Raw genomic sequence first — 15,601 nt, forward strand, 5'->3', positions numbered from 1 at the left:
CCTTTTGTCCCACTATCATGCTCAGCCTTCATTTGGGTTTCAGTAATTTCTCTCGGTTACGTTGCCCTTGCTGAATCCCTGCAAGGCCTCTCACACCCTCCTTGCCACTGATTTTGGATCACTTGTTGCTCCCTTGTCCCTGGGTTGGTCCCCAGGGTTGGGACCAGGTTGGTCAATCCTTTCCCCTGCCTCCCCCTTTCCCATGTCCCTCCAGAACCATTGGTCCCATTGTTTTCTCCTCCAGACTGTTCATCCAGCCTATCTTATCTAGATAGATCTGCAGATATAATAATATGCACCAAAAATAAGGCAGAGTAAGACAAAGGAACCAAAGAGAACACAATGAGATAACAACAAAGAAAACCAATGACCCAGAAAAGAATAAATTAATTTTTTAAAGCAAAAAACAAACAAAGAAAAACCTGTAAATAGATCAAGGTCTGATTTTTGACCTCTAGGCATGTCCTCCAGTCAAGTCCCATGGGGTGCCATGCTCTGGCCCCAGAGTCTATCCTTTGCACTCCCTCAGGTGCTCCCTGCTCTGTTCCCCCATTGCTCTGCCACATGCCCTTAGTGTTTTGCCTCAGTGGGATGACACCGAGTCTCCAGTGTTTTCCCTGTAGGGCCATGGGTCATCGAGGGACATGGTGTCTCATAGTGGGATCAGCCATATGGTCCACTCTGTGCATTGGCTGTTCAGAGCGGGGATATCATCCTCCAGGCCCTGTGGGCCAGGATGTGCTCCACTCTCTCTTCCTCCCCTTCATTTGCTCCAATGTGTCTGATCAGACATGTTCTATCCCAGAGGTGCAGCTTCAGTGCAGTCCTCTAAAGTAAATTCTTCTGGGGGGATGGGCAGTTGTCCATGTATCTGTTGGGGCCAAGCCCTCTGGCCCCTCCACTGGCTCCCTTCTCCAAGCCGGCATGCTGCATTCGCATCCCAGAACACCGGATTTAAGTCTGGTCCCTCTTTCCCTGTGGAGACACGAACAATACCCTCCTCTTGGTTGGATCAGTGCCCTATTCCCCCACCACACATCTCTATTTTTTCCTTTCCACCCCTCCCCCTCCTTTTTAGTTGGCTACCATATGTGCTCCTGGATTTGGCCTGGCCCCTGCCATACAACCTGGACCACACCCCTGGAATGTTGGTATACAATAGCTTTTCCCCTGTACCCCTTTTGCATTTTTCTTTTCTTTTGTAAACTTACCTCAGCGGACTCATGTTGTACTTGTCCTTTTGTACTTGGCTTACTTCACTTAGTCTAATTTCCTCCACTTCTTCCCATGCAGCAAAATGCTTCATGCGTTCATCACTGCTTTTTAGTGATGCATAGTACTCCGTTGTATGTATGTACCACAATTTTTTAATCCATTCGTCTGTTGATGGAAATTTGGGTTGTTTCCATCTCCTTGCAATTGTGAACTGTGTCACAATGAACATTGGAGCACAGATTTTGGCCGTGGTTTGTTTATTGCCTCTTCTGGGTATATGCCCACTAGGGGGAATTGCTGGGTCAATTTCCATGGTATGAAATTGGTTGCTCAATTTTCATTTGTTTTAGAAATCGCCAAATCGATTTCCATAATGGCTGTATATACCTACAGGTCCACCAGCAGTGGTTGAGAGTTCCTATCTCACCATAACCCTTCCAACACTTGTTGCTTTCTGATTTTTTTAACTGGGCTATCTTAGAGGGTGTTAGGTGATATCTCATAGTTTTTTTTAATTTGCATTTCTCTTATGGCTAATAATCAGGAACATTTTCTCATATGCTTATTGGCCATTCAGATTTCATACTCTGTGAAACTTCTTTTTAGGTCCTTTGCCCACCCCTTCTGTGGGCAGTTAATTTTTCTCTTATTGTAAGCTTTCAAAGTATTGTAGATTTTAGTTAAGGCCTTTGTCTGATGTGTCATTGATAAAGATGTTTTCCCAATAGGTGGGCTCTCTTATTACACACTTGGTGAATTTTTTTGATGTACACAGGTGTCTTATCTTCAGTATATCGCATTTGTCTATTTGTGACTCCTCTATATTTGTATCCTTCCCTATTTGTGATAGTCTGTGTATTTCCTGTGCCAAGGTTCTCAGGTTGTCTCAATTCCCTCATTAATGGCCCTAATTGTTTGGGGTTTTACCTCAAGGTCTGTGATGCACCTTGAGTTTATTCTTGTGCATGGAGTGAGGTATGGGCCTTGCTTCATTTTTTCTGCAGGTAGATATCCATTGTCTCCAGCACTATTTATAGAAGAGGGCATCTGTTTCCCATTTGATATTTGTTGGGCCCTTATCAAAGATCAGTTTCCTGTATGCTGGTGTTTTTTATTGCTGGGTCTTCAGCTCTTTTCCATTGGTCTGAATATCTGTCTCTATACCAGTACCACACTGATTTGACTGCTGTGGCCATATAGTACATGCTAAAGTCAGGTAGAGCAAACCCTCCACTTTGTCCTTCTTCTTGAGGAGTTTTATGATAATTCTGGGCTTCTTCCCCCTCCATATGAAGTTGGTAATCAGTTTTTCCATGGTGTTATTTGTATAGGGATAGCATTGAACTTATATAGTGCCTTGAGCAGAACTGACATCTTTACTATATTGAGTCTGCCAATCCACGAGCATAGAATATTCTTCCATTTGTTGAGGTTACTCTTGGTTTCTTGTAGTAGTGTTTTATAATTTTCCTCATGCAAATCTTTCGTTTTTTAGTCGGGTATATCCCTAGGTATTTAAATTTGTGCTTGGCTATTGTAAAATGTACTACCTTTTTAATTGTCCCTTCTGTGATCTTGTCTGGTGTGTAGAGCAGTCCGATAGACTTTTGTTTGTTGATCTTGCATCCTGCCACTCTGTCATATTCCTTTATTGTTTCCAACCCTCCACTTGTGGAGTTTAGGGGATTTTTGATGTATAGAATCATATCGTCTGCAAATAATGATAATTTTGCCTCGTCCTTCCCCAAATGAATACCTTTGATGTCTTTTCTTTGTCTTATTTTGTTAGCTAGGACCTCCAGTACAATGTTAAATAGGATGCCCCTTGTCTGGTCCGCTTTTTCAGTGGAATTGTTTTCGTCTTTTCTCCATTAACTACCACGTTGGCTATTGGTTTTTTCATATATAGCTTGTGTAGTATTGAGGAATTCTCCTTCTATTCCTATCTTCTTGGGTGTCTTAAACATCAATACGTATTGAATGTTGTTGAATGCTTTTTCTGCATCTATCGATATTATCATGTGGTTCTTATCATTTTTCCTGCCAATGTGGTCAATAATACTGATGGTCTTTCATATGTAAAACCATCCCTGCACCCCTGGTATTATTCCCACTTGGTCATAGTGAATTATTTTTTTAATATACTTTTGTATTCTATTGGCCAGTATTTTGTTAAGGATTTTTGCATCGATGTTCATTAGGGATATTAGTCTGTAGTTTTCAATTCTTGTGGGATCCTTGCCCGGTCTCGGTATCAGGGTTATACTAGTTTCATAGAAAGAGTTTGGGAGTTTGTCATCTTTTTCTACGTTCTGGAAGAGTTTGTGTAGGATTGGTGTCAGTTCTTCCCTGAATGCTTGGTAGAATTCTCCTGTGAAGCCATCTGCCCTAGGGGATTTTTTGGCTGGTAATTCCTTAATAACCTTGTCTATTTCTTCCATTGCTATGGGTCTGTTGAGGTTCTTAACATCCATCTGGGATAATCCAGGGAGGGATTTTGTTTCCATATATTTTTCCATGTCTTCTAAGTTGTTGAATTTGTTAGAGTATAGGCCCTCATAGTACTGTGTAATTATCCTTTTGATTTCATTAGGGTCCATTGTAATGTCCCCTGTTTCATCTCTCATCCTTGAAATTTTCGTTTGTTCCTTCCTTTGGTTAGGTTTGCCAGCGGTCTATCCTTCCTGTTCATTCTTTCAAAGAACCAACTTTTAGCTGCATTATTTTTTCCCCATAGTTTTCTTGTTTTCCCTCTCCTGTATCTCAGCCAGTCTTGCTGGCTTTTTGATGTCATTCTAGCATTTGGCCAAGGTCTTAACAGGGTTCCCCAAATGTGTCTGGGGAGCTTCTAGGTGGCGCTCTGGTAGGTGGTTTACTTCTTTTCAGTGAGTTTGCAGTGATTCAGCATTTCTTACTGGGCTTTTAGTCTGCCAAAATGGAGTCACTTATGTTCATAGGTGGTATGTAATTCAGCATCTTGCAATGAAGTTCCGCATTTTGTAAGGTAGTTCCATGTCTTGCAAGGCAGTTCCACATCGTGTAAGGTAGTTTTAACATGCTCTCCTCAGTTAGTCCTTTCTGCATTCCATGGTACATTCAGCATTCTTCCCCAGTACAGTTTAAATGCATTATTTCTTCTTGGTCTTCCTTCAATGTTCAACTTTCACATTTATATGAGGCAATTGAAAATTCCATGGCTTAGGTCAGGCACACCTTAGTCCTTGCTTTTTGAAAGTAACTTCCTTGCTTTTCAACCCTTTAAAGAGACCTTGTGCAGCAGATTTACACAATGCAACACATCTTTTGGCCCCTGGACTTCTGCTTCCATGAGCATTGATTATGGATCCAAGCAAGATGAAATCCTTAACATCAGTCTTTTCTCCATTTGGTCCAGTTGTGAAGATTTGGTCTACTTTATATTTAGTCTGAGTCCATACTGAAGACTTCAATCCTTGATCTTCATCCACAAGTGCAAGTCCTCCTGACTTTTATCAAGCAAGGTTGTGTCATCTGCCTAAAAAAAAATCATTGCATTTCCAAGATAAAGGACAACTCTTTTGGAAAGGTTGCTTTGAAAAAAATCAAGTCATTTATCAAAATGGAAAACAATTTAGCTGACTTCAGATTTCTCTATTATAACCTTGAATGCACTGGAACAATATTTGTAAGTTACTCCAGAAAAGAATGTATTATCAAATAATTTTCAGTCTTATGAAACTTAAGAGTATAAGACTTCAAACAAACAATTTTAAAAACGGAAAACTCCAGAAATGTTGTTCCCATGAGCCTTTCTTGAGAAAATCAATGGAAGGTAAACTTCAACAATAAAGAAACGACACAGGAAACTACCTCAAAGACTGGCAGTATGAATTAGCTAAATTTAAACTTAACCTCTAGTAGCCTGCTGTTGACTTGAAGCCTTATTGGTAACATAGTCAATTAATACACATTTTACTATATATATTAAATATATGTATGGTATATTGCACCCACATAAGAGCTGCACCTTAAATATATTTTGTAAAACATACAAGGCTTTTGTGTCTGCCGGCAAAGCTTCAGCAATGGCTTAACCAACTTCCATTGCTTTTTACAGTGGTCCTTGCACTGGATTCCCTTGTCTGGAAAGGGCACAATTACAGCTACAGGCCTCCATCTGTGAAAGAAATCAAGTATTTCAATTTTTTCATGTAATGTCATCCTTTTTTCCCTACTTCCCAAGAACACTTCAGTCATCACCAGTGACACTTCAACTGGGTCTCATTATATTATTTAAGCTTTACAATTGTACACCAAATATAATGAAAAAATGCATTAAAATCCTGAGAGATTACTTTTTACTGTTCACAAAGGAACATTAGCATCGTATAGTATATGAAAACTCCAATTTTCAGTGGATCTGTACGGTTCAAATCCATGCTGTGCAAACATCAAACATATATGAACAGCATATTGGGTTGATGCTGACTCACAACAATCCTACAGGACAGAGAGAACTGCCCATGTGGGTTTCCATGATTGCAAATCTTTATATCAGTAGAAAGCCTCATCTGTCTCCTGTGAGAAAATATATTCTCTATTACATACAATATAAATATATATTCTATGCATAATCTATAATCAATATTCATAAATGAAAAATCATAAGATGTAAAAGGCCAAACAAATACTTGTGGAGAGTTTCAAGACCTAAAAGTCCAAAGAGATACAGTAAGGGATAGTTTCTTTGTATCTATGTCTATGACAGTTAATTGTATGAATGTAAACAAAAATAATGGAGGATAAACAACAAAAACAATGAGATACAGCTAATTGAAATATATTCATTTCTGTACCCTTAAACATTGTTGAAAGTGCTTATGAGTTATTACTGAAAAGGGAATATTTGTTAGGAAATAGATATTTCTTAGGACAATAGAGTTTCAAGAACATAAAGAAGACACATTACACAGTATTCCTTGACCACAATACATTAAGCTATATTCTAATAATGGAATTGGAAAAGGGGGGAAAAAAACCAACAATGGAAAACTACACATTGTCATCCAGTAGCTTCTGACACAGTGGTTCCCAACCTTTGGGTCATGACCCCTTTGGGGGTTGAACATCCCTTTCACAGGGGTTGCCTGATGCATAACAGTATCAAAATGACAGTTATGAAGTAGCAACGAAAATAATTTTATGGTTGGGGGGTCATAACCACACGAGGAACTGTATTAAAGGGTCATGGCATGAGGAAGGTTGAGAATCACTGCTCTAGGATCTAATAGAATTGCCGCACAGGGTTTCCAAGGCTCTGCAATCTTTATGAAAACAGATTTCCACGTATTTCTCTGTGGACTGGCTGGTAACCTTAAGCTATTGACCTTTCTGTTCAAAGCTGAGTGCTTCACCAGTGTGACACGAGGGATTCTTGGGGAAAATGAAGCCCTTGTTCTTAAAAATTCACTCAATCAACTTGGGTCAAGGATAAAAGACAAATTAGGATTTCAGTGTTTGTAGAAAACAATAAGAATGACAATACCCTATAGCAGAATCTTTAGGATACAACTGAAGCACTACTCATAAAAATCAATAGTTTAAATGACTTCACTATAAATTAAGAAACAGAAAACAAAGAAACAAGTCATCTTAGGAAATAAGAAAAGTAAGAAATCAAAATAGGAAGATTTGATTTATAAAGATACAAACTGAAATTGATAAATAACACTGAAAACAAGCAAAAATGACTGAAAGTATGGGCAAATCTTTTTGCAATGATCAATAATGTTATTGACTAAAGAAATTAGAGGAAACTATTAAAAAATTTTAAATGAGGTAGAGAACTACAAATACTGGGAAAAAAAATTAAAAACGTACAAGAGAGGAACACTGGGTAACACTGTAGAAGGTCAAAAACAAACAGATCGAAAGCCAAGAACCAGACTCTGTCATTGAGTAGACCACGACTCGTATCAACAATCTGAATCAATTAATAACCAAAGGGAAAAGAAGTGGATTTACACAACTGAGCTTAATCGACCTTTTGAGTAAGATGATCTTCCAAAGTTAGTTAAGATGCTCTAAGCTATGCTGACCTGACAGCAACTAACAACAACAATAACAGAGTTCAGGAAAGGAAAGACAATAAAAGAAAACCACAGGTCAGTCAAAATTATATTGGTGTAATTATTCTATATAAATCATGCTTCACTAATCTGATAAATTATCCAAAGAGTAATACACAACCCTTGGGTAGGTTTCATTCAGTAACCAAATTGACTGAATAAATGCTCAAATATGTTTGATTTTTGAAAAACCAACAATTTGTCAGAAAACTCAAATAAAATTGTATTTAAGAAATATCAACATGGATATAAATGCAAAAATGGCGTAGGGGCCACATTCACCTCTTTGGGCTGCACAAAGTAGGAGAATCCAACTGCACACCACCCACGGCTGATCGCTTCAAGGCTGAGGTCAGACACGCTCCGCCCTCCATCGTTCCTTCCCCGGTTCTTCTATGACACTGCCTCTCTGCAGAGGTAGAGAATCCATTTCTCTGCTGAGTGTGATCATCCGTTGCAATGGTTACACAGAACTCCCACACAATACCCATGATTATGGGGACTCGTACCATAAGCCAGGATCAGAAAACCTTAAGGAATACAGCCTTGGGGCCACGGCAGTGGCACTGCTCAGCCAGCAGCCACCAGTCTCTCTGACCCTCAGCCTCATAGCCACAAAGTCCTTTGACCTCTACCATGTTCCCTGCTCTGCCTCACAGCCTCATGGTATCTGTTCTCAGTGCTGTTGCTTCAGGTGCCTCTGGCACTTTCAGACAGGAATCATTCACGCTCCACTGGTGGCTGTTCTTTCCTGATCATCCCAGATGATCTCTCCAACTTCTGAGCTTGCTCTCTTAGACACAGAGGAATGGCAAAGCTGACCAATTCCCCCATTAGTGTTTCAAACACCTTATTTGACAGGTTCTACTCAATCATGTGATGGGGGTTACAGAGATATGTTTAACTCGTACTGAACTCACTGGTGAACTTGAACTGCTAACTCAAAACCCACTCAGCCACCAGGGCTCCTATAATCAAGCACAAATGCTAAAGAAATAGTACATTACAAGCCCTCAACCCTTGAGGGCTTACTCTGACCACTTAATCATCAGAATCTTGTGGGGGAAATTCCTTCATTCAGAAATTATAGAATTATTTGCAAGCAGATGTTTTAGAAAACCACTAATGAACCAAATGTGAAACTTCTCCATAAGGAGCCTATATTTGGGAAAGCACCATTATGATACACATTGAATCAGAAAATTCTCTGTTATATAACAAATGTTTAAAACACAGTCTGCAGATTGTTTGGATACATTTGCTATGGTAGAGTGAGAAAAAAAAATTCAAGTGAGGGAAACTTGGAAGGGAGAGGAGAAAGTATGACGATCGTCACCAGAAGACAATATGTTCTTTTGCGCCAGCTCCATCAGAAAGGATGCTGGTGAACTGAGTAGTGTAGTGTATGTTTCAGGGGTTAGGAATCAGGAGAATTTCTTCAGGAGATGTAAACTCCTGGGAGGATGGAAGTGAAAACCGCCTAAGAAAGTAGTTTAAGGAATTATGTGATTTCAGTCAATAAAACGTTTACAAATTACACATTTCATTTTTTAAACATATTTTGTACACATAAGAGCTAAATGAAGTCATTAATTAAATTTGGGTTTACAGATACTGGTGTGCACATACTTGTCTTATGCAATTATTGGATATAATGTCTTGCCTTTCCCCTTCCTATCTTTAGTTCCCTGTGGATTAGTTATTAATAGAGCATGTATATTTTAGGAATAACTGTTGATATCAGCAAGAAAGATTTTCTTATACTCAAACATATATGTGAATACATGAATGCGTAAGAGTAAGATCCTTTCTCTCTTTCTCTCTTTTTAACTTTCCAGGCATAGATATTCTTCGTCAACTAGGCCTGGGAGGCAAAGATGTAAGACACTCATCACCGGGGACTGCTGTACCACCATCATCTACAGCACTACCTCAGGGGATTCGTTTTACAGAATCAGGTGTCATTTTAACCAACGACACATATGTGGAGTCACCTCTCCTGAACATTTTTCCTGTCAACTTAGTACAGCCATTTACAATATTAATTGGGTTACAGTCACATAGAGTAAACAATGCATTTCTCTTCAGCATTAGAAATAAAAACAGACTTCAATTAGGAGTTCAATTGCTACCTAAAAAAATAGTGGTGTACATTGGAGGAAAGCAGTCTGTGTTTTTCAACTACAGTGTTCATGATGAACTGTGGCACTCCTTTGCCATTGATATTAGCAATAAAGTTGTCTCCATGTTTGTTGAGTGTGGAAAGAAATACTTTAGCCGAGAGACTTTTTCAGAAGCTCAGACCTTTGATTCTAACAGTGTGTTTACCTTAGGAAGCATGAATAATAATTCTGTCCATTTTGAAGGAAGAGTATGTCAGTTGGATATTATTCCTTCTGCAGAAGCATCTTCAAATTATTGCACATATATGAAACAGCAATGTCGCCAAACAGACACATACCGGCCTGAGATAAGCCTTCCACAAACAACAATTAAACCATCAAAAATATTGGAAAACTCTGCCTTGCTCAAACAATTTGGCGAACCAGCACTGTTGGAGCACTCATTGACTGATGACAAAAGTCCACCACATGGCATTAATAACAGGTCTGCAGAGGTGCATAAACAACAAGAACCCCAGGAACCAGGACCTCAGCTCCTATCTCTTCTTTGGGGGAACACATCTCTTGTGGGTCGCATGAGCCATGGAGTTCTGGCCGAAAAAACGGTCTCTGAGAAACATGCTCAGGCCAATGTAAGCCTCTCTGTGACCCATCAACACCTCCGTGAGGCACGAATGAATACCGACGAGCAATTTAGCTCCTCAAATGTGACCAGCGTCACACGTGACAACAGAGAAACTGGGCTCTCACCATTTAAGACGATGGCATCTATTCTCCCTCAGATAGAAAGCGACACAATTAATCATCACAAGAAGGCTCTGACAGCAAATCAGCACACTAATGAGCTCATGGAACTGCAACATACTTTAAACACAACTTTATATAGAGTGACCAATGAACTTTCTGCGGATAACCACCTTGATCTAAGGAAGGAAGGTGAATTTGATCTTGATGGCACTTATACCATTGAAAATAGCTATGAAACTGAGCTTTATGATTATTACTATTATGAAGATCTTAATACAATGCTCGAAATGGAGAATCTAATAGGTCCTAAAGGGGATACTGGACCACCCGTAAGTTATTTTTAAAATTTTAAATATGTCTTAATATATTAATTTACCATACGTTTCACAGAATTCTCTGGCCTGAAGGATACAGAAAAGGCTAGTTCTGTCACAAAAATGTATCCGGCTACCTTGAATCCATTTATGGTGATTACAATACATCCAGAATACAATGCTAGCTCAACTGTTAGGCTTTTTTCTTTAATTGGCAGGATAAAAGGTTAATTAATTCTGGCAAAGTAAATAATATGTTTGAATTCTTTTGTTGAAATGAGTGCTGAGTTTCTATATCAGTATTTTTAAACAAGCATAAGCTTAGTAAATAGTCATATTAAGAGAAGGATATTTTCTAGGGATAAAAATAGTACCAAATGAATTAAAATGAAGTGTAAAATTCACTCAGAATATTTTGTAGTAAATCATTGATTGGGAAGAACAAACCTTGTCATATTTTAATTTTCACAAAAGGCAACATATCCCATTATGTTTTTAATGATAAGGCAATTTACATTTATGAGTTAATACAAGCACTATCTAGTTAAACAAACAAACAAACCAGTTGTCCTATCAGTTAATTCAATGGAAACAGCCAAGCTATATATTTAATATGTGAGATAGCAGACTGAAATTTTCACCTCAGAATTTCTTTTGAGTAGGTTCAATTACAAATATACATTTAAAAACTTAAAATATTTAAAACCATGACATGCTTTGGATTTCTATCGATATATCTTCAATAATTAGCATATATGTGTCCAGAATTTTTTTCTCTCGTAATTAACAATTAAAATATAGATTTATTATTTATTTATTTATATGATAAAAAAATTTGAGTCTTTAGTTGCAAAAAATCACAGTGGGAGAAATTATGCCATTTGCTTAGCTTTGTGTTTCTTGTTTTTAGCAGAAGTGATTTCACAGGGATTGAGCAACTCTTAAGAACCCTGGTGGCACAGTGGTTAAGTCCTCTGCTGCTATCCAAAAGTCATGACATTGAACCCAGCAATCGCTCTGTGGAAGATAGAGCAGTATACTCCCCTAAAGTTACAGTCTGGGATTCTGCACCAACCTATAAGTTACTATGAATTGGAATCTACTCTACAGCGAAGGAATTTTTTTTCAGGGGTGGGGAGGATGCACTCTTATTAGAGTAAATGGTTGGAAGATTTTTAAAAAAGAAAAAGAGAAATGGAAATGTTTTCAGCTATGACAATTAGTTGTCAGCATATTAATAATAACATTGAGTCATTGAGCATTATGGGAACCATCCCCCCACCCCCCAAGAAAGTCATTGTGATGAGAGTTAATCTCCTCTGTAAATAAAAACATAATCATCTCAAGTGAAGAATTTATGTTGTATATTCCCTCAAGTCAGTTCTGATAGATTTCGTTCTTTGGGCACTCATTGCTGCTTTCAATATTCGTTACGAACTCCATAATCGAAATGCATCAATTCTTCTGCAGTCTTCCTTATCTGTTGCCCAGTTTTTACATGCACATGAGGCAATTCAAAATAACATGGTTTGGGCCGGTCATATTGTAGTCCTCAAAGTGATATTTGCTTTTTAATAGAGAGATCTTGTGCGGCAGATTTCCCCAATGCAATACATTGATTTCTTGACTGCGACTTGGGTATTATGATCCTTATTTTTCAAAAGAAATTGAAACCCAGAGATTACTCACACCTACATGGCTAGTACAGGATAGAGTCAGAAGGTAAATCTAGGTTTTCACCATGTTGGACTGAGCCATTGCCATGAAGGTGAGTCCTACTACCGGAGACCTTCTAAGACAGAGTAGAATCACCTTTTGGGGTTTCAGAGCAGGAAGCCGCTCTGAAATGTGGTAATGCTGGATAATGCAGGGAACTAAACACCCAAGATAAATAGATCACATCTTAATTTTCCAATGAATAGTGTTTCATTTTATATAGTTCTCAATGAGGACATTTTGAAGGTTTTTAGGAAAGGATGCACCGTTGGGTAATCTCAAGGTTGTGGTTCAAACCCATCAGCTGCTCTGTAGTACAACGTTGAAACTATCTGCTCCCATAGAAATTTATGACCTTGAAAACCTTATATAAGATAATCATGGCTCAGAATGGACTCAATGGCAGTGGATTTGGGGGTTTGGGAAACAAAGGAATAATGATAAAGTCTCATAAAAGTGCCCCAAAAGGACAGGAAGTGCCTATCGCCATTTTTGTGTTATATGACATTATCTGGATTGACAACAATGAACATGCAAAAGAAAGGTAGGACATAAGAGCTATTTTGAAGGAAGCATTAGCAGAATTAGGAAATTAATTGGTCTAGGGACAAAGCAAAGGAACCCTGATGGCTTAGTGGTAACAATAAATATTGGGCTGCTAACCACAAGGTCTGCAGTTTGAAAACACCAGCAGTTCGTTCTGAGGGAGACACTTACAGTTTCAGAACCCCCCAGCAGCAGTTAGACTGGCCCGTAGGCTCGCTGTGAACCACCATCGATGCCACAACCCTGAGGTTGCTCTGTTTCTTTTCTTCTCTTTTTCCTGAGGGACAACGCAGGATGAAAGTGAATCAAAGATGACATTCAAGTTTTAAACCTGTGGCATTGAATGAATGGTGACATCATTAATAAAATTAGTAATTAAGAGAGCAAGTCACTTTTAGGAAAGGAAAATAAGAAGCTAAAACATTTAAACAACTGTTGGCAATTCAATAGTCAAAGAAAACTCAAAGAAGCTAAAGTGAAGAAGAGCAATCAAGGCAAATGACATAGATTTTAAAGTCTTATTAATGTTTTAGTTGCAGCTATAAAAATGGATATCACGAATTATTCATACTTTTTTCTCTAATCTGATGCAATATTCTTCATAGAGTACAGATTCTCAGATCATGTATTGTTGTTGTTTAGTGTTATTGAATCGGTTCCAATTCGTAATTGTCTTAGGCACAACAGAATGAAGCACTGACAGGTCCTGCTCTATTCTCACAATTGTTCCTATGCTTGGGTCCATTGCTGCAACCATGGTGTCAATCCATCCATATTAGTCTGGGTAGACTAGAGAAACAAATCCACAGATGCATTCATATGTGTATACGAGAGAATTTTATATAATGGGTAATTATAGATTAAGAAAGCATACCAACCCAGTCCAGTCCAAGCCCATAAGTCTGATATTGGCCCATATGTCCAATACCAATCTATAAAGTCCTCTTCAGACTCACGAAACACATGCAATGATGCCAAATGCAGGATGATCACAGGCCAATGGGTAGAAAATTTTTGGATCCAGTAGCATTGTAAGCATCTCAGCGCTGGCAGGGTTCTCTACGTGGCTTCTCTGGCTTCAAAGGTCTGGTTACATCAAGGTAGGTCCATGTGGTTTCTCCAGTTCAGGGCACTAGAGTAGTTCCATGTGTCTTGTAAGCTGCAATGTCTCCCAGGGAGTCAGCAGAGAAAGAGAGTCTGTCCCGCCTCCAATGAGGAACAACAACAGAAAAACAAGGTTTACCCAGAATCCCCAGGGGAAAGCTATGCCCACAGAGGCCTCATTGACTGTGACCCAATTGACCGACTACACTCCACCCCTTCACTCTTAATCCTCTCAAGTCCCAAATTGACACCAGATTATGTAACTACCACAATCCCCTTGTGGGCCTTCCTCTTTTTTGCTGCCCTTCCACTATACCAAACATGATGTCCTCCAGGAATCCGTATCTCCTGACAATCTGTCCAAATTCTGTGAGCGACGTCTTGCTATCCTTGCCACTAAGGAACACTCTGGCTGTACTTCTTCCAAGATAGATCAATTTGCCCTTTTAGCAGTCCATGGTCCTTTCGGTATTCTTCTCCAGCCCCACAACTCAAATGCATCGATTCTTCTTAGGTCTTCTTTATTCCATGTCCAACTTTCACATGCATATGAAGCAATCGAACATACTATGAATTGGGTCAGGTGTACCTTATTCCTTAATATAACACCTTTGATTTTCAACAATTTAAAAAGGTCTTGTGCAGCAAATTTACCTAATGCAATTCACCTTTTGATCTTTTGACTGCTGCATTCATGAGCACTGATTGTGGATCCAAGTAGGACAAAATCCTTGACAACTTCAACCTTTTCTCTGTTTATCATGGTTACCTATTATTGGTCCTCTGGTGAGGACTTTGGTCATATTTATATTAAGTTATAGTGCATACTGAAGATTGCAATCCTCGATCTTCATCAGGAAGGGCTTCAAGTCTTCTTCACTTTTAGCAAGCATGGCTGTGTCATCTGGGTATCTCAGGTTGTTAATAAGCCTTCTTCCAATCCTGATGCCATATTCTTCCTCAGATAATCCAGTTTATCTGATGATTTACTCAGCACACAGTTGCATAAGTATGGTGAGAGGATACGTCCCTGTCACACACCTTTCTTGATTTTGAACCGTGGAGTATTCCTTTATTCTGTTGGCACAACTGCCTTTTGATTCATGTGCTGTCTGCAGGAGGAGAATCAAGTGTTCTAGAATTCTCTTTTTCTCTCAAGGTTATCCATAGCTTGTTTTATATTACACACAGTTGAATGCCATTTCATAGTCAATAATTTACAAATAAACATCTTTCTCATAGTGTCTGCTTTTTCAGCCAAAATCCATTTGACATCAGTAATTATATTCCTCGTCCCATGTCCTCTTCTGGATACAGCTGAACCTCGGGCAGCTGTACTGCTGCAACTATTGTTGGATTATCTTCGCCCACATTTTTCTTGCATGTGGTATCAGTGATATTCTTCTACAGTTTCAGCATTCTCTCAGCTCACCTTTCTTTGGAATGGATACACATGTGGATCTCATCCAGTTAGTTGGCCAAGTAACTGTCTTCCAAATTGCCTAGCAAAGACCCGTAAGTGCTTCCAGTGTTTCATCAGCTTGCTGAAACATCTCCATTGGTATTCCATCAATTTCTGGAGATTTTTTGTTGTTGTTTGTTTTGGCTAATGCTTTTAGAGCAGCTTTAACTAATTCCTTCAGCACCATTGGTTCTTGCGCAATGCTACTTCCTGAAATGGAATGTGGATTAATTCTTTTTAGTACAATGACTCAGGGTATTCTTTTGA

General features: G+C 38.9%; 1 protein-coding gene across 1 annotated transcript in view; it reads left to right on the forward strand.

The window, feature by feature from the left end:
• The window catches only part of COL24A1 (collagen type XXIV alpha 1 chain), a 411,206-nt gene that overhangs the window by 20,736 nt on the left and 374,869 nt on the right, over positions 1-15,601 (forward strand). The window contains exon 2 of the mRNA XM_045292047.1: positions 9,161-10,521. Coding sequence (XP_045147982.1) covers positions 9,161-10,521 — 1,361 coding nt within the window. The remainder of the gene's footprint in view (positions 1-9,160; positions 10,522-15,601) is intronic.

Source organism: Echinops telfairi, unplaced genomic scaffold, assembly GCF_000313985.2.
Source record: "Echinops telfairi isolate 266 unplaced genomic scaffold, ASM31398v2 ScPeMD7_443;HRSCAF=831, whole genome shotgun sequence".
Classification (NCBI taxonomy): domain Eukaryota; kingdom Metazoa; phylum Chordata; class Mammalia; order Afrosoricida; family Tenrecidae; genus Echinops; species Echinops telfairi.